This window comes from Thunnus thynnus, chromosome 9, assembly GCF_963924715.1.
Source record: "Thunnus thynnus chromosome 9, fThuThy2.1, whole genome shotgun sequence".
NCBI lineage: Eukaryota > Metazoa > Chordata > Actinopteri > Scombriformes > Scombridae > Thunnus > Thunnus thynnus.
Window position 1 is genome coordinate 33545073 of NC_089525.1, and position 19861 is coordinate 33564933.

Sequence of the window (19861 nt, forward strand, 5' to 3'; positions counted from 1 at the left end):
TTGTGCAGGAGAGGAAGGAAGTCCAGAGGGCTTATACAAAGTCCTCCCCTTAGTTTCAACAAGTCATAAAAAGGTTAGGGCTGTAGTCTGCTGGTCGACTGGTCGATATGCTCTCGTCCGACTAAATTCTCATTGGTGGAATAATCTCCATGTTATTTTCATAAGGAGAAAAGTGCTACATCAACAGCTTTCCAGGATTAATCCATTATTTCCTGCTTCCTACCGACAGCGTTTGGGAGTCTCTGAGCAGCGCTGTTCCGGTATGTGAGTCAACCTCTGTGTCGTTGCCTGGGAAACCACCGGTCGCGTAGCTCCGTTATGGAGTATGTTTGCGTAGCGAGCGGGAAAGAGCGGCAGAGAAGTGACGGTGGATACGAGCGGAGCAGAGGAAAAGGTTAGCAGTAAGTTGTCAGTCTGGCAGTAAATGTACAGTACAGACTACAGTGTGTCAGTTAATAAATGCTAAATGCTGGAAAAGTGAAAGAGATTAACTCCAAAGTTAGCAACAATGGGTTAGCATAACCTGAAGACACAAAACAGAGAAATACAGAACAGAGAAATGTGTGGCTGCCGAGTTTACGGTGCACTCTGTCCCGTTACATCGCCGCCGCCGCCCCCCCCCCCCCAAAAAAAAATTTTCGACCAAAATTTTCTTTGGTTGACTACAGGCCTACATATTGTCATAAAACAATATAGCATCAAATAAACAAAGAAATGTCAATAGCAAAAAAAAAAAAAAACAAGAGAAAAAGAAAGAAAAGAAAAAATAAACAGAAATTTGAACACTTTAAATGTGCAAGAGGTGTAATATATACACACAAAATTCTGTTTTAAGTGTTATTAAAGAAGATTTTCTGGTGTCTTTAGTGTCTGTGACAGTAAACTGAAGATCTTTTGTGGATAAATTAAGACATTTGAGGCCGTCGTCTTGTTCTTTAGGAAACGCTGATCGACATTCTTCAGTTTTCTGACATTTTATGGACCAAAAAACTGACAAATTAAGTGATAATGAAAATGATTGTTAGTTGCAGCCCTAAAATGTTTTTTTAAAACACTCAGTAGTTATTTCCTGTTTTCTGAGGTTTCCTGGAGCTGTTTCACTACCATCCAACAACTCAAAAATCAACAGTTTTTATACTTTATATATCTTCCATTTTGTGTATATTACACATTATTCATGTTATTTCACCTGTATTTATATTTGGTAAAGTACTTTACTACCTAGGTCAGGCTGTCAGAGTAGTTTTGCATGTACAGTATGTGTATGTGTATATATATATATATATATATATATATATATATATATATATATATATATATATATATATATATATATATTATTTATTTGCACAGTCCCATTCACTTCAATGAGAAAGTGTGCCCTGACCTCTGACTGGTCCTGGATATGATTGGAGGGGCTTTCACATCTTTCTTTTTCTACCACATGACCACTGTTTCTTCTTCTGTGTCTTTAAAGCAGCTATAATCATGTTTTCATATCAACAGATCAGAGGTCGGTGTGTAACATGTCCGTCGTGGCTCGTAGCGACTCTGCAGCTCCTCTCAGCTGTTTATCCGTCCGGCTGCAACTTTTACTGTTTAGCGACGATACATCTGAAAATGGCTGAAAAACTAGTGGACAAAACATCAGCTAATGCGGGTATGTTTTCATGTTTTACGAGATTTATTTAAGATTTAATGGTTGGGCCAATAAAATCTTTTAAATCTGGAATAAATACCTTTTTTTGTTATTTGCACAAGAGAATTATAGACCAACAATTTACAATCCTGACTGCAATTATGAGGTTTTATAGTAAACGGGATAAACCGCAAAGAGTATTTTGGCATTCAGCTTTTTTTTTCCAGTCTGACTCTTCTCTCCTGACAAAACATTACAACTGTATTGATTAATTGACTGATAATCTATCTGAGCTGATATGTTGATGAACTGACTGATAACTATCTATGTAGGGAGTTGTGGTTCTACCGGCGGTGCTGCAGCTCTCAGTGAATCACAGAAGGATGACGGCAGCACCATCCTGTTTTTAAATGCGTGGTTTCTCCCATTAAAACTGTACATTCTGCTCATAAACATGAGGAAATGAGGAAGTGACTGGTTGTGACTGGAGATGAGTCACAGCTTCACAGCATATGATTCACTCAGTCACTCAACAACAGCCTCCTCTGTTCTTTCTTATCATGATGTCGGAAATTAAACCGATTTCTCTGTTATTAAACTGTCATCGTTCAGGCGCTGTGGGGAGATTTTGTTGGGGTTTTTTTGCCTGAAACCACTTTTTATAACATCAAAAAAACTGTGACAGGTGTTTATTACAAACTCTTTAATATGAGTTCACATCAAAGAAAGAAACGTAGGAACTATTTCTGAAGCAGCGACCTGTAAATATATCAGCAGCTGAATAGACGCTAAGGTGCGACACATCTTGACATTTATCAGACAGAGTTCTCATGAACTTTGCTTCAGGAAACAAGACGAGCAAACAGGAAGTGAAACGAGGTAAACCCACACACACACACTCTCTCACCTCCGTCATCTCGGTGGCTGTTGTCTTTCCGTGTCTTCTCTCCCTTCTTGCCTTTGCTTTTCTTCTGATGAAAACAGGAAGAGAGAAGAAGAGTTTCAGTGACGATATGAACAAACTAAAAAGAACAGAAACAGACTGATATGACGTTCAGTGTTTATTGGCTCCCTCGTGATCAGATGACTTCTATTTTAAAAGGACGGGTTCACAGTTTTTCCAGTGTGTCTATAACCAACAGTCAGGTGTCCATATGAACAGTGAAAGAGGTTTTCCTCACTGTAATCATTCCTCCTGTTCATACTGGATATTAAAAGATCCCCTTCATCCACAGTGTGTCCACACAAAAGTCTGTGTGAAGCTTCTATTCAGCTTCATCAGTCTGAGTTAGTCATATCAAGTGGATATCTGACACATTTACAGTCTTTAGCATCAAATTCCCTCTTTGTGTTTCCTCGGACAGTGTTTCCCTGTTGAGCTGCAGGTGGAAGTATAGTAACAAAAAGAGGGACTTTGGCACTAAAAAGACTGTAACGTTGAAAGATATCTACTTGATTTGACTCATTTGGACGCTGAAGCTTCATATTAGCTTCAGATAAACTTTTAAATACATTTTTGTCCCCCATCACTTCCATTGTAAGGTCATTATGAAGGGATCTTCTAATGGTCAGTATGAACAGGAGGAATGATTACAGCAAGAAAAACATGTTTTAATGTTCATTTGGGCTCCTGACTGTTGGTGAACTTGTCCTTTAAGGTGGATCTGTGAGTATTTCTGCATCGCTGTTTAAATCTCTTCAGCCTCTGAGTCCTTTCAGACCGCAGAGCTGCACCCAGACTGTCTTTGAGCAATTTATTTCACAACCAGCAGCAACACCAACTGTAGTTGTGAAGAAACTAAACACTGACAGGGTGTCTCCTGTATAAACGCTCTGTGCCTGTGTAACATCATGAAGTCACTAAATGCCCCACGTCAACCATCTACGCTGCATGAAAAGAAATAAAAGGACGAGACTGTCGATACACTGATGTCATACGTGTTTTTAACTGAAGTACTTTGTGGTTTTGGACTTTTGGTCGGACAAAATTAAGACATTTGATGACATCACCTTGGACTTTAGGAAACTCTGATGCAAATTTTTTTTAGTATTTTAAGGTTTTATAGACCAAAACCACCAGCCAATGACTCAATAATGAAAATAATCACTATAGCTGCACTATAATCACTTCACCTGGTGAAACTGCTCTTTAACAATATTTCAGCTGTACTTTATTAATCAATTAAAGCGCCGTGTTAAAATCGTTATTCCTTATGACACACATCAGGAGGACTGGAGGTTGGTTGAACCTGTAGGTCTGTCTGGACCCTCTGAGGCCCCCCCGGCAGCAGCAGAGTCCTGCTTCAGGTCTGAGTGTTAAACTGGAGCAGTGAGCTTGTTATGAAAGCTGACTCTGACTCTGCCAGCTTCATTAGTCTTCACATGACTGACGCTGAAGCTTTCACTCTTTTCTTCCTCTGTTGTTCCATTATTACATAACTTCAGCTGCTCAGTTTGTTTGTTTGAGCTGCTGATTAAAAAGGACCAAAAAGGACCTTTCTCCTCAGACCTGCACGCTGATGAACTGCAGCCTCTCTGAGTTCAGCATGACCAAGCAGCAACCTCCGGATCTCAAAAATGAAGCCAAAGAGGAAGTGCCAAAAACTGCAGCTCCTCCAATGGCCACATGAGGCTCCAAAAGTAGGTCAATCCCCATAGACCCCCATGTTAAAACGCACAACTTTACAGCAGAAATAAACATGTTTACAGCCTGGTACTAAAACAGTTTTATCATATATCACATATCCCCGTTCATGACAGCTGTACAGTTTTTATATAACTCACCTGTTTTAATTTTATTAAGGCTTTAAGTTATGCATAATTAAGAATCTGCTTTGAGTGACAGGTGGGTCACAGGCAAGCCTCTGAGACAACGTTGGTTAGGTAGCGTAACCATGGCGTAACCCCAGACTCACAGAGTATAGACGTAGCCGTTCATGAAAGTTAACGGTAACATGTTGGTCGACTAAAACACTAAGGAGTCGGATGTTCAGTTATTACGGTGAGTACATTTTGTTTTAATGGTTTTTAGCCTGTTTTTAACTAGCGAAAATTAGCATTAGCATTTTCACAGTTATCCATAGACTGTAAATGCACCGTGCTAACAAAGCTAGCAGCTAGCGTCAGGGTCAGCTCCACTCTGGTCACTTCTCCAAAAATCCAACATGGCAACATTCAAAATGCAAACTCGAGGTTTCAAAATGGGAGTTGACAAACCAGCGGGTGACGTCATGGTGACAACGTCCATTATTGTTTACAGTCTATTGACACTAGAAGAAAAGGACACTGGTCTCCAACATCAGTGACTCTGACTGTAATGTTGAGGTTGCCGCTGTGAATCATCCCAGATCACTTAGACATTCACCATATTTGTTGTGTAACAAATGTTTTGGAGGAGATCACTGTACTCACAACACAGGAAGTACAAGAAGACTAAAAACACCGATCTGAATTAGTCCAATACTTTAATTTATGACCAAACATCTGTTCTCTGTGTTTAGTGCTAATCTAAGATGCATAAACATTATACCTGATCATTTTTCCAGTGAACATGTGAAAAGTGTCTTGTGTGTTTGTTGTCTTATGACAATAAAATCAAACTAAGTTGAAGAAAAGCAGCATCACTGGAAAAATCACAGGTTAATTTAATTAAAGGGTAATTTCTCTGTTGTCACACTGTCAAATGGCCTGATGAGAACATATGTTGGTTACAATTTGTTTTCTTTTAAGTCTATACGTTAAAAATGAACATCAGCAGACTCAGCAGATACTTTAGATCGTCCTCTGCTGTACATACATATCAGCTGAGAGTCTCTGATGTGAAGAAATATGAAGATAAAAAGATGATGTCATCTGATCTGCTGCTTCAAACACTGCTGGTTAACTGACACACACACTGAAATGCTTACTGCGTTGCCTCACACCCACACATTGCTCAAGCACAGTGAGGCCAAACAATCACACCCTAAAACACACACACACACATACACACACCCTCTCACTGTATAAACACGTCTAAACGCTGCTCTGCAAACTGGACACCGACTTTATTTAAACACAGAGCTGAAACAATAAATATCTCAGCTTTAAACACGTCGCTGAGTTCAGTCGGGAGGCGAAGTGGACAAGAGCGCTGCAGCGTGTCGACGTGTTTCACAGATCTGTTTAAATCTGGACAGGAGGAGGAGGAGGAAGAGGAGGAGAAGAAGCATATGTTCCTGCAGGCGTCGCAGAGGCCCTGGCCTTAAAAAAAAAACGCCATAAATCACAGCAGCAGCTCCTCTCCTCTGTTTGCACAGCACTTCACCTTCAAGAAAAACCTGCCTGCTCTGAGCTGCACGTCTCATTTCACAGAAGAGTTTTAGTTTCTGCAGATGTTTATCAGGAGAAAGAAGCATCAGCAGCTCATTGGTCGACTTAAACCTTAATGGGTGGAGCTGAGTGCAGTTCAAACTCAGAGAAGAACAAGAAATAAGACAAGAGGAAGCTATAAGTTGAAGTTTTCAGCACACAGCTTCATTTTCTTCCCTAATTCAACAAAAAGCCTTTTAAAACGTATGAAAGTCGTCACATAATGACAAAAAACTAAACCAGACTTAGTCATAAAACAAAGCATTGAACAAATTAACAGTTTGATCTGAGGAGGATCAAAGTTATTACAGTTCATCCTGAGGGGATCCAGAGCCTCTTCTCTTTTATTTAGGCTAAACTTCATGCAACGTGTCATTTAAACTGCACAAACATTTTATAAGACAATCATCCAAAATGCAGCGTGCAGTCACACAAAGGTTCAAAACCAGTTAAAACAAGATTTTATTTTCCTTAAACATGTAACAAATACATCAAAAATAAATATGTTTATGAAACAAATAAATATCACCTGTATATGTGCATCAGTAGGCCTAAAATGAGCCAATCTGGAGACTCATGAGCTTCTCAGTTTTTCTTATTTGGGTGAAACAGCTATAATATAGTGATCAGTGCTTAAGGCATCATCATCATCATCATCATCATCATCATCACCATCATCACCGGTCGATGCTGCCGAGCACTGACATAAATACAGTGTCACATTATCCAGACGATCTGAAGTTGTGGACTCTTTAAAACAAGCAGCAGGACGTCATGGCGACGCTCCTCATGTCATCATTGGTTATTCAGTCTGCTGAAGGAAAACAGGACACATTAGAAACATGATAATAATAAATAAAACTATTATTATGATCTAGATTTAGTTTATTTTAGAAATGACAAAATGACAAATAATAAAGGCTTGTTCAGCTCGAGGCTGTTTGTTGGGAGCGATTAAGAACTACTTCTGGGAATGAGACAGAAGTTGGCAAGACAACATACATGATGGATGTTTTTATGAATGTGGGTTTACAGTATAAACCTGAAACTAACCACTAAGCTATTTTTGGCCAAGTCTGACGATTTTACAGCTTCAAAAGAAAATCAAAAGTCTAAATTAATAGTCTACTGTCTACTTGTTTTACTCACTGCCACCAAACCCTATTCTGCTTATTTTAATAACTCCCTCTAGTTTCATCCATAACATTTACTCTAACGTAGTTTACAGCTCAGCCAAGAACATGACAACTTGTAAAAGTTGTTTCATGAACCACAATCATTGTGTAGGTTCTACTCACTTTCTCCGCCTCTCTGCTGTGTCCTCTTCCTGTTTATCTTCCGCCAAACTTTCCTCCGAGATCGCCAAAGCCTCCCACCACTAGAGACCTCAGTCTCAGGGAACGCCGTCCTGCTTCTCTGAGTCGACTTCCTCTATCTCGAGGACCCTCTGCATCCAGCAACCGCCATGAGTTGTGTCTGTCCGTCACCTTTCCAAGTCGTACTCAACTAGCACTACCGAGTTGTATGAGTGAGCTACGGTGGGGCTGGACCTGGAGGTGGAGCTGGACCTGGACTTTGACCTGGACTAGGCCAGGCTCCACCCATTGGCTCTGCAGTGAACAGCCTCTCGCTTCAACTTTTTACCAGATAACCGCTGCATTTTTTTGCTTCCCCCATTCAGAACAACAGGTGAGCTGAATTTTTCACACACTGCCAATCTCAGTGTGAACGCAGCCTTAGAGACTAAAATGTTCAGATATTCAATTTACAGTCATATATTTGAAAAGCTGCAACCATCAAATGTTTGATATTTTTGCTTGAAAAATGATGTAAACAATGTTTGGATTACAAAAATAGTTGCAGTTGCATAGTTGATGCTGGAACAAGGAAGTATTCTGCATTTTTGCTTTAAAAAAGGCTTAAACAATTAATCAATTATCAAAACGGTCTTGGTTTGTCTTGTCAAAGACATTCGTGTTACTGTCATGTTTGACAAACAAAAGCATCAAATCATCACATATGAGAAGCTGAAACCAGAAAACATGGAATTTTTGCCTAAAAAGCGTCTTAAACAATTAATGTGATTATCAAAATTAGTGCTGATCAATTTTCTATCGATAGACTAATCATTGCAGCTCTGCTTTCTGTCCTCTCTTAAAATGATAATCGTGTTGGGCAGCAGCTCGTATCAGCTGTCACTAATTAATTCTGTGAGTCACTTGATGACAAAATAAAACTCCTCTGTTGTCGGTTTGCGTGTCTGTACTCGACCAAAGATCATCTGTGAGGGAAGAAGCTCCACTCCGCTGTACAATCAGAGTGTTTCTGTATTTCCAACAGAGTGAGACGTCTTCTCTCTCCGCAGGATCGGGTCACCTCAAGTTTTCATGAGTAGCGTCTGGGTGTGGTAGAGGTCAGAAAAAGTTGAATGAAAAGCTGAACTTCTCTCCCGCAGCCTGTATGATTGTGTCACAGTCTTTACGAGTGACAAACATGTTTCTGTGCAACAGTAATGACTGTTTTCCTCCTCTGAGAAACCACAGAACAACAAAATAAAAGTGCTGTGTGAGCTTCTGCCATTTCCAAATGCTGCAGCACACACACACACACACACACACACACACACACACACACACACACACACACACACGGATGGACGCTTGTGTTTCTAAACCCATGAGGACATTTACGACTTTGACCTCATTTTTATTCTCTTTAGATTTTGAGCTCAGAGCTGCGTTTCTAGGAGAGGACAAACACATCGCTGTCTTCTCCGGGTTCGCAGCTATGTGACAAAATGTCTGCTCCAGTGTCGGTGAGTGTTACAGGGATGAGATTTAACGTCCTATGAAGAATCTCCTGAACGAGGTTAAACTCACACAGAGATGAAAACAAGCTCAAACCTTCTTCTGTGTTTTTCCTTCAACGTGAAAAATGTCTCACGTTTTACCAGCAGTCACAGTTCACCCTGTAGGCCGTTTTCACACCTGCCGTGTTTCATTCAGTTGAGTCGACCCCGGGAGCGTTTTCCCCCTTGGTGCGGTTCGTTTGGGCAGATGTGAACACAGCAACCGCACTCGGGTGCAGATCAAAACAACGGGACCGAGACCTTGTTGAAGAGATGTTCTCAGTCCGGTTACAAAGGAACTCTGGTACAGTTCGTTTGAGGTCTGACCTCGATCCAAACCAACTGCAGGAAGCATTACAAATTTTTTGGATTAAAGGCACCTTTAGTGTCTGTATGAGACGCATCGAGCCTTCAATTAACTCCAGTGTAAACCACATCATTATTAGACGCCATGAGACTGATGACGTCTATATAAAAGGAGAAGGAGGAGGATTGGGTAAATGGCTGGATAGTTAGATGGCAAAAAGTGACCATTGTTCACCTCCCGCAATGATATGTCGATAGTTGCTAAATTATTCTCTGACCGTTGTGATAATCAAATAATCGCTTCAGTCTTTTTTGTCTTTTCAACTCACCACCAGGTGGTGATCAGTTTACAGCTTCTTTACCTGAGTGTCCAAAACATGCAGCTGCAGATCTGATGACACAACTACAAAGTTGCTCATCGATCTTTGGCCGAAGATGTTCTGGTGCCAGGTACAACTATGAACAACCTTATGATCGAACATGGTGTTTGTTATGGCCAATCCATGGCCAGCATAGAAGTCCAGTAACATGCAACACTCCTGTTCAGATCAGGCAGGCAGTTCTTCCCAGTCACCCCCCTCCAGGTTTTTCCGTCATTGCCCACATGAACGTTGAAGTCCCCAGCAGAACTATGGACTCACCAGGCCGCGCCCCCTCTAGGGCCCCACCCAGAGACCCCATGAAGGTTGGATACTCCCAACTGCTGTTCAGTGCGTATGCACAACAGTCTTCCTCCAAGCAACACGTAGCCACAGGGAGGCGACCCTCTTGTTCTGCGGGGAGAACTTCAACAGTGCAGCGCTCAGCTGGGGGCTCCTGAGTATCCCAACACCCACCCAGCACCTCTCACCCTGGGCAACTCCAGAAAAGAAGACAGTCCAGCCCCTCTTCATGAGTTTGGTTCCAGAGCTGGTGCTGTGTGTAGAGGTGAGCCCAACTATATCTAGTCAGTACTGCTCCACCTGCCACACTAACTCCGGCTCCTTCCCCACCAGGGAGATGATGTTCCATATCCTTAGAACCATTTTACGATGCCTGGGAACAGCACGTCCAGGTCCCCGCCCCTGCCTGCTGCCCATTTGACGATGCACCCAACTCACAGGTTGGCAACTCCATGTTATTTGCCCGACCATGCCCCATGGGTCAAGGCCTGGCCACCAGACACTCGCCAGCGAGCTCCCCTCTCAGGTCTGGCTCTAGGAGGATACCCCGGTCTCCCTCTTCCGGGCAAGGTTCCAAGATGCCTGAAATGCCACCTCATTGAAGTCTATGAATCGTTTTTGGTCTGGACCCTCACCTGTTCAAGTATCTTGGGGTCTTGTTCACAGTGAGGGTAAGATGGAGCGTGAGGTTGACAGGCGGATCAATGCAGCATCAGCAGTAATGTGGACGTCATACTGGACCATTGTGATGAAGAAAGAGCTGAGCCAGAAGACAAAGCTCTCAGTTTACCAGTCGGTCTACATTCAAACCCTCACCTGTGGTCACGAGCTTTGGATAGTGGCTGAAAGAAAGAGATCACGGATACAAGCGGCTGAAATGAGTTTCCACCGGAGAGTGTCTGGGCTCAGTCTTTGAGATCGGATGAGGACCTCAGACATCTGGGGGGAGCTCGGAGTAGAACCGCTGCTCCTTCACATTGAAAGGAGCCAGCTGAGGTGGTTTGGGCACCTGGTTAGGATCCTCCTGGACGCCTCCCTCTGGAGGTGTTCCAGGCAAATCCAACTGGTATGAGACCCGGGAGCAGAGCCAGAACACACTGCAGGGACTACATATCTCTCCTGGCCTGGGAACGCCTTGGGATCCCCCAGGAGCAGCTGGAGGGTGTTGCCAGTTGAAGGATGTCTGGGTTTCTTTACTCAGTCTGATGCCATCGTGACCTGGTGGATGGAAGTCTCCTAGACCGAGTACAGTACTACTCACATGCATAATGATGACATTACTGAACAGCCCAACTTGTCCTGGAAAATACAATATATGGTTCAATATATAACCCTGTAAGTGGCGGAACTGAAGGAGACCGAAGCTGCTGCTGTTGTTCCTCCCCAATGAGTTTCTACCCAATGAGTTTCTACTCATTGGGGAGTAGAAACTCATCACAGAGTTGTGGGTTTTGTTTCAGACCAGGAGATATTTCAAAGTCGTGTCATTAACCACTCGCTGTGGAGAAAACAAGCTTCATGTGGCGTCGTTCACGAGGAGAAATCAATCAATATATCAAAGAAGAAAACACTGTGATGTCGCTGTAAATACGAGCAGAACTGCTGCCTTTTAGATTCACTTTATTCATGGATCCTTTGAAGAATTACAAGCTGAGTTTAACTCTGTTAAAGCTCCATTAAACACTTAAAGAAGCTCTTAAGAGTCCTGAGCTCATATGATTAGAACCAGAGGAGGAGGCTCAACGACTGGAGGAAAATATCAAACTGATTATTTTCTATTAATCTAACTCCAGGCTCTGAATTTTTTTGGTAACGACCAAAACGTGTTGGTCGCCAATTATCAAAAACTGTCATGTATTCAAAAATCTGAATATTCTTCTAATTTGTTCCTGATTTAAATCTAAATTTTTCCATTTTCAGTCTGTATTTTATTAAGACAAAGTTCTTGTACAGCTGCTTGTGTTTATACGCCATTTCATATTTGACAACTTTGACCTAAAAACATGTTTATATTTTTCATACCAGTCGGGTATATTTTCAGGATTAGATTAACATTTCAAACATAGTTGGTCTGTAGAGCTGCAAACGATTAGTCTATCAATAGAAAATTAATCAGCAAATATGTGGATAATCAATTCATCATTTCAGTCATTTTTAACAGGAAAATGCCAAATATGTGCTGGTTGCAGCTTCTTCAATCTTCATCTTAAATCTTTGGATGTTGGACTGTTGATCTGACAGAAGCAGACATTTGAAGACGTCATCTTGCTTGCATTTTTCAAACTGAGCTACAACCACCAATTATTTTCATTACTGATTAATCTTCTCATTATTTTCTCAGTTAATCGTTCGGTCAATAAAACATCAGAAAACAATGAAAAACAGCCATCACAATATCCTGGAGCACAAGATGACGTCTTCAAATGTCTTATTTTGTCCAACCGACAGTCCAAAACCCAAAAATATTAAATTTACAGTGACGCAAGACCAAGAAAAGCAACATATTCTCACATTTGAGAGCCTCAAACCAGCGAATGTTTAGCATTTCTGCTTGAAAAACTACTTACCAAGTAAACTTTGCTAGTTTCTAAGAGATGATACTGGTCTGATCCAGTTAAGATCGAAGCTGCGATAACTCAGAATTGATTCTTACAGTAAAGACAATGTGATTGTACTGATGAATGTCACTGTGTGGCTCAGCAATAATCAATAAACTGATTATCAGTTATCAGAGGTCAGGAGACGATGCTGCTGCTCTGTTGGTCGGGCGGTGACATCATCGCGTACGTTTATATTTCGGGTAAAGTTCACGATGCAGCAGCTGCACAATAAACTGCACAACAGATGGATGCAGTTTCCGACCCGCAGCCGGCTGCAGCTCTGAGGGCGTCTGCTTCCTGCAGCGAGCCAGGCGGTTCTCAACCTGAGGTTTGGGGCCCTGCTGGGGGGTCGGGAGATGATTTATGTCTGTCTGAGTCCTTTTCTGTGCTGTCAAACGTGTTTGTTTGTTTGTTTCTGTACCAGCGTCACATAAACAACAAAAACACATCAGGACGGACGATTCAGGCCAGCAGCGGGTCATATCTTCTCGTTGCCGTGGTGACAAAGATAAATTCAGATATTTATCAGCGAAATAAAACAAAAGTCACATGAGGCTCTGGTGCATCAGAACCTCTGCAGGCAGAACTCATCTGATCATAAAACAACTTTACAGCCTGAACATCACCAGTATATTCAAGTCTAATAAAGGCAGAACGTCTCCGATACGACATCATCATGTGACTAAAGTACTACAGTCACATGATAACAGGTGGTTGTATAAAGTCTTTTTTGTGATTATTGCGGCCAAAAATTATTTTTCTTTTCTCAAAAACTGTGATACAATATGTGATGTTTATGTCTCTTTTTACTGTTAAATTGCAGGAATTGGGGGAAAAATTGCAAGACTGCTGCAGGTAATGAGACTCATCGTCAGCGTTTCCAAAAAAATGCAATAACAAACTTCTTAAAGTAGATTTCAATGGCGATCGAGTTAATTAAGCTCCAATCAGCTCACTAAATAATCCAGTAAGAGAGGTGACGGGTTACAGCTCTTCACTAAACATCTGCCACTTCCTCATTAGTTGAATCTCTTGCTTTGGTGTGAATGCACTCTAAGAACTGTAGTACTTCTTGTTTTCTTACAGTAAGTTCCTCTAGTGGATGCAGTTTTTAAACTGAAATGACATGAAGTAAAAAGTTAATTAATGTGAGTTTTCAGCAGCAGTGAGTGTTTCTCTGCCAACAGTAAAGGTCAGACTGAGCAGCAGAACATTCATGATTCGGCTTTTGAGCTTTAAATCCGGCCAAATCGTATTTCCACAACACTTTCCTCACAGCTCGTTGTTTTGTGCGGTTTTCATCTTTTAAACAGATGTCTGCTCGGTGTGGAACAGCACACTGCAGCCCAGACATAAACTCAGTGTGCAGAGTGGAAAACCGTAACCTCTGACGGTCCATCACATCATCACACCATCTGTCAGCTCGCTGAGACACCTGGACGAGTGAGAATCAGAACGCCGCAGGTGAGAGACGACCTGCAGCGGCGACAGGAGCTCTGATACGTCCACGAGTTACCGTCTTCTCCTGCACCTTCAACGCTTTAAAACACCACGCAGACTGCAATTTAAAACCTATTTAACAGTCAAAGAATGACGAAACCAGTCAGGACAATAAAGACTGCAATGTAGGGATGCAACTAACAATTATTTTCATGATTGATGAAGCATTTTGTCTATAAAATGCCCGTTCTAACTTCTTCTTTTGTCTGGTAAACAGTTTCAAATCCAAAGATATTCAGTTTACGTTCATGTTTGTCACATAAAAGCTTCAAATCATCAAACAGAAGCTGCAACCAGCTTTTTTTGTATTTCTCCTTAAATAATAATTTAAGTAATTTTTGTGTTAATACTGTTGTTGTTGTTGCAGCAACAGTATTAACAGCATATTAAAGGCGTCAGTGTGTATTGATGACCTGCAGCAGCAGCAGCTCAGACTCTGATCCTCTCTGACCGATCTGCTTCTATTCTGAGCTAATCAAAGCTTTACTGAGCTTTCAGGTTACGCAACAGCCTGCAGCTCCGTTCTGCTCTGTTCTCTGTTGTTCTGCTCTGTTCTCCGTTGTTCTGCTCTGTTCTCCGTTGTTCTCCTCTGTTCTCTGTTGTTCTGCTCTGTTCTCTGTTGTTCTCCTCTGTTCTGTAGAGAACGTGTTCTGAGTCACTCCTCTTCCACTCAAAAACACCTTCAGCTGGATGTTCTTCTTCTTCTCTGTGCAGTTTGTTTTCAGAGTTTATCCCAACTGGGCATACCTGCAGGAAGTCTGACATCACAACCAGTTTGGAGTTTCTCTGTTCTTCAGTCTCTTGTCATTAATCGTCTGACATATATGCAGATATCTGTTAGTCTGCAATGAGCTGAACGACAGTGAAAAGAATATTTTGAGGTTTTGGACTTTTAGTCGGACAAAACAAGACGTTTGAAGACGTCACCTTGTGCTGTAGGATATTATGTCCAGCTAATTGTTTTTTGATGTTTTATAGACCAAACAATTAGTCAAGAAAGTTGTGATGTCATAAATCCTGCAGGTACGTGCAGGTGTTACACTGAGAACAGAGAAACTTTCAAAACAAGAAAAAGAAGAAGAACAGGGACTTTAAGTGGATTCAAAAGGATCTGGATCTATAAAATGCATAAAATCAAACTCCAGCCGGACGCCTGGAGGCCCCCAGACCTCAGTTTGGAAACCACTGACCCGCATGAAGCCTCGGCTGCTCCGTCAGTTTCTATCAATAACTGGTGGAAGACAACAGCTGCCAAACTACAGACAAGTTTCCTCTCAGCAGGAAAGAAACACAGCTCTGAACCCCACAGAACAAACACAACAGACAGTACAGACAGTTTAGACAACAGACACAACAGACAGTTTAGACAACGGACACAACAGACAGTATGGACAGAACTGACACAGCAAAATACAGGAACATTATATTGATTTCACACCAACAGTGAGGTCACACTTTGACCTGACACATGAACCAAGTTAAATGTGCTTTTAAGTGTTGAAATATGTAGAAATTAAAGGATAACAACAATTCTATGATAAATGTTATCATTTAAAAAGTCATCTCAATATCCAGATTTTTTATTTTTTTAAGTATTTTAAACGGCACTGCAGAGTGAAACCCACAAAGGGAAGTTACTGAATGTATTTTAGAACTATTAAAGCGACATTTTAAAAGATTTAAAAAAATACCATAAAACTCCATGAAATCGTTACTGTCGAGACAGTGAAGGAGATAAAACTATGTTTGAAGGCGCAGTAAAGCATCAGAGGTGATGTAAAAGTTAAAACTGGGTGTCCATCTTCGAGCAGCACCGTGGGAAAACAGCTCGCACGATGCCAGATTCAAAACAGATGTTGAGAAAAGACGCTAAAAGTCTCCGCGTTTTCTTTTTCAGACTGAATGTGTCGACAAATCATCAGCTGCATGTTTGTTTCTGGGTGTTAAATTAAGATTATTTGTTAGAAGAAGTGCGCCGTGTGTGCAGCACACGGTCCGTTATCCGGAGCTCATTCCCGGCACGTTTTGTAGCTGCCGGGCGCCTGCTAATGAGCTTCCTCCCCCCGAAACAAAGTGAACTTCTACCGAGACTCTACTGTTTTCTATTTGATTTTAGCGCCGGAGCTCCTCACCTTGCTGTGGCTGCAGCCCATCCCTCCTCCTCCGAGCTCCTCTGTCGGTGTGAAGCCGCTCTCTCTCTCCGCAGCTTGGCTTCTTGCTCTCCGTGTTTCTTCCCTCTGTTGACAACTTTCAAACACTCCGGAAAAAACTCCGTGAACGCACCGCTCCGGCCGCCGGTCTCAGGGGGCGGGGCTTATCTCTTTGCGACGTTCAGGGACACTTCGTAAACTACAGAATTTTGTTTTTTGAGTTTTTGAGTTTTTTGAAATTTTTTCTTGAGTTGGCCATCTTTGAAACATATTTATTTAAAAATAATTATATGAGCCATGAATGAATTTATAGGGGATTTAGAATTAATTGTGAATGTGTCATTTTTTTATATTTTGGTTATTTGTTATTGCTATTTTTGTCATATTGTCATTTGCTACTGCCAGTGGTGGAAAGTAACCATTTACCCAAGTGATTTGATTTTGATGTACTTTACTTGAGTATTTCCATGTGATGCTACTTTATACTGCCACTCCACTACATTTCAGAGGGAAATATTGTACTTTCTACTCCACTACATTTATTTGACAGCTTTAGTTACTTTTCAGATGAAGATTTGACACAATGGATAATATAACAAGCTTTTAAAATACAACACATTGTTAAAGATGAAACCAGTGGTTTCCAACCTTTTTGTCTTTTGACGTCTTACAAAAAGCAGTGTGTAGTCGGGGTCACATTTCACATGTCTATGAGTTGTTAACAGCTCCACCAAATAGTGATTTTTCCCTCTAAACTTCTCACATGCTTTCATTTCAATAAATGTTCAAATGATCCAATATTTCAGCAAAAATCAAAGATTAGAGAAAAAGTCCAAAAAACTGAAAACAGATTTATTTGCTGACCCTTTGGAGGGGCCTGACCCCTAGGTTGGGAACCACTGGACTAAACTAGCTAACTGTATATAAAGTATTACATCAAGCTCATAATACTTATGTACTTTTACAGTAGTAGGATTTTTCATGCAGGACTTTTACTTGTAATAGAGTATTTTTACATTGCTGTATTGGTACTTTTACTGCAGTACTTCTGCTTACTGTACAGTCACAGTGTTTATTGAGAGGAGGTCACAGGAATATGGGCGGTGATATTCAGTGTTAATCTTCTGTCAAATTCAAGCAAACAAGGCCCCACCTCTCGACCTCTCAGTGACTTCTTACTTTGTTTCCAGTAATCAATATAATAATCATTAACGTGATTACTTAGAACTGTTTTCCAATAATTCAATAATACCGCCCTCACAGTTTTACAAGACATTGTTTTATGTTTTACTTCATTTTTTTATTCCTATTAAACTATTAAATTAATCACCAATTATTTTGATAACCCATTAATCATTTTGAGTCATTTTTTAAGAAGAAAGTCCAAATCCTCTGATTTCAGCTCCTTCAATGTGAATATTTTCTGGTTTCTTTAGTCTCTATGACGGTAAACTTAATATCTTTGTGTTGTGGACAAAACAAGACATTTGAGGACGTCGTCTTGTTCTTTGGGAAACACTGATCGACATTTTTGACCATTTTCTGACATTTTATGGACCAAACAACCAATCGATTAATCGAGAAAATAATGAGCAGATTAATCATTAGTTGCAGCCCTACAATTTTTCCAAAATATTTAAGACACATAAAACAACAATACTCCTTCTCACACTATTTTATGTTGTACTTAACTTTTTAAAATTTCCACTTATTTATTTTTCAGTTTTAATATGTTTTATTTATTAAACATTCATTTCACTTGTTGATTTAAGTCATATTTTCTAAGTATTTCTGGCATTTATGTTCTAAGAAGGCATAAAATATTCACACCTGCACCAGTTTCATAGCTCCAAAGTTTGAACATATAATTTCCCACCGAGCTTGAAGGCAGCAGCGTTTCAGACTGTGACATGCGCAGTAGCGGGTCTATTGTCTGTGATTTAAACTGTTACCGTAATGCAGAGAGAAGCTCTGAGAAAAAAAGTTACACAACCGGCCTAAAACCCTCCTCATGTTCAGTTTGTTTCCTACAAACTTTAAAAAGCTGCAAAACAAATTCCTGCCTGTCATGTTATTTTTGACCATAAACAGTTTATTTTCCAGAGAACATTCCTGATTCGTGCTGATATTAAACACTGAGACTGAAAACATTCATGCAGCATGATGTGATTTTATTTTTAGATCTGCCTGCCACATGTCATCACATGTGGTTTAATGAACAACATGTTAACCTTTTCTTATAGACGCAATGGAAGTCAACCTGAGCACAGATGCAGGTGAGAAACTGTGTCTATGGAGAAACAAAATATGTAAATATAAATTATTTCATGATTTATTTATTTTTCTATCTATTATTCTATTTAACAGGGACAATGCACATTAATTAACATTGCTGTAAATGCGCCAGTCAGTCTATATGCTATTTTTCATCTGTAGTCCCTGAACAGATGTCACAAAGTTGCCTTAAAAAGAGATAATAGAACAAAATAGCTATGAATTTAAAGTTACTGGGATCATTTATAAGCATATAGAGCAATAATAAAAAGAAAAAAGAATATTAATGTTATGATTCCCTCCAAATATGCAACAAACTTTAAAGTCCAACTGAAATCACATTTAATCGTCAGTCAAAAATAATGTTAGCATGTTTTTAAACAGAAAGTAAACAAACTGCTGTAGCTACAGGTCATGGACAGACAGCGTGTCTCTAACAGGAAGAGCAACAACCAAACCAGCATCTAACTGGTCCAAAGTGACTTTTGCAGGTATGTTAACTGTTGTTTAATGTGCTGCAGCTGAGCAGCTAATTGGCTATCTAGCTGCTAACTGATGTTAGCGGTGCACTTTTCCCGGTGAATGTTTGTTTGGAGGCTCAGTCAACAAGCTGCAGCACAAGACGTGTGTTCATGTTTGTAAGTTAGATAAGAAGGAGACTTTAGCAGGAAGCTAATGTGGGTTGTTGTTCAGAGTCTGTGGCTCTTGTGTTGTGTAGCAGGATGCAATCAGGCTCAGTGTGACCGTCTGCTCTGCCGATGATAGAACGACACGTTCGCGCTTTATGAAAAGATTTGATCTGTTTCGAAATAAGTACTCCAGCTACGTAAGCGGAAATAATGTAAAACTTCATCATGAAATCAAAGAATAGTAGTAGACAAAAACAAAAAGTTTTCATTTGGAAAACTTTAATTTCATTTGGACTTTAAACAAGATCAGTCTTTGGTCTTGCTGGCGCCCTTTAGAGGCTGCAGTGTTTATTACAGCCACAACATAAAAGTGTTGGAAAGAAAAAACAACAAACAGATTAATTATATATTCTTAGAGTCGTAGGAGCTAAAATGTGAAGTTTGTCCTGAGGTCATTAAAATCTAAAGGGTTCATCCTCTGGGGAGCAGAAATGTGATTATGATCAAATTTCATAACAATCTACGTTAGATTAGTTAATGTTCTTTCTTGAGGATGGTGCAGGCATCATGGAGAGAGTAGTGATCATGAAAAAGAACATTTCCACCAAAAATAGATTTCCTAGATCAAATAAAACCTTTCTGAACTGTCCAACATCACTGAAACCTGCAGAGAGACTCTCTGAAACCTGAACCATGTAGTTTTCACTTCATTAACACCACGAGCAGCTTGAAGTGATGACTGTGAGGCTCCACCTAAACCTCTTCTATCATTCAGTGTTCCAGTGTCTCAGGTTGTGTCCACGGTTCACTCTGTATCCACTTCCTGAGATAATACTGACTGAACAGATGTAGCTGTTTTAAGATAAGAACTACAGTGGAAAGTACTGATTCCCAGCAAACTAA

General features: G+C 40.5%; 1 protein-coding gene across 2 annotated transcripts in view; it reads right to left on the reverse strand.

The window, feature by feature from the left end:
* ccdc69 (coiled-coil domain containing 69) overlaps positions 1-16199 on the reverse strand; it is a 44456-nt gene extending 28257 nt beyond the window's left edge. The window contains exons 1-2 of one of the 2 annotated variants that reach the window (XR_010929451.1): positions 16038-16194; positions 2547-2610 (exon numbers count right to left, since the gene is read on the reverse strand). Coding sequence is in view for 1 of the 2 variants with exons in the window: in XM_067598202.1 (XP_067454303.1) it covers positions 2547-2610; positions 16038-16058 (85 nt within the window). In the remaining variant the exon portion in view is untranslated. Of the gene's footprint in view, positions 1-2546; positions 2611-16037 lie in introns of both variants that reach the window. The other variant, XM_067598202.1, reaches the window with a different exon arrangement.
* Positions 16200-19861: the final 3662 nt, after the last annotated feature.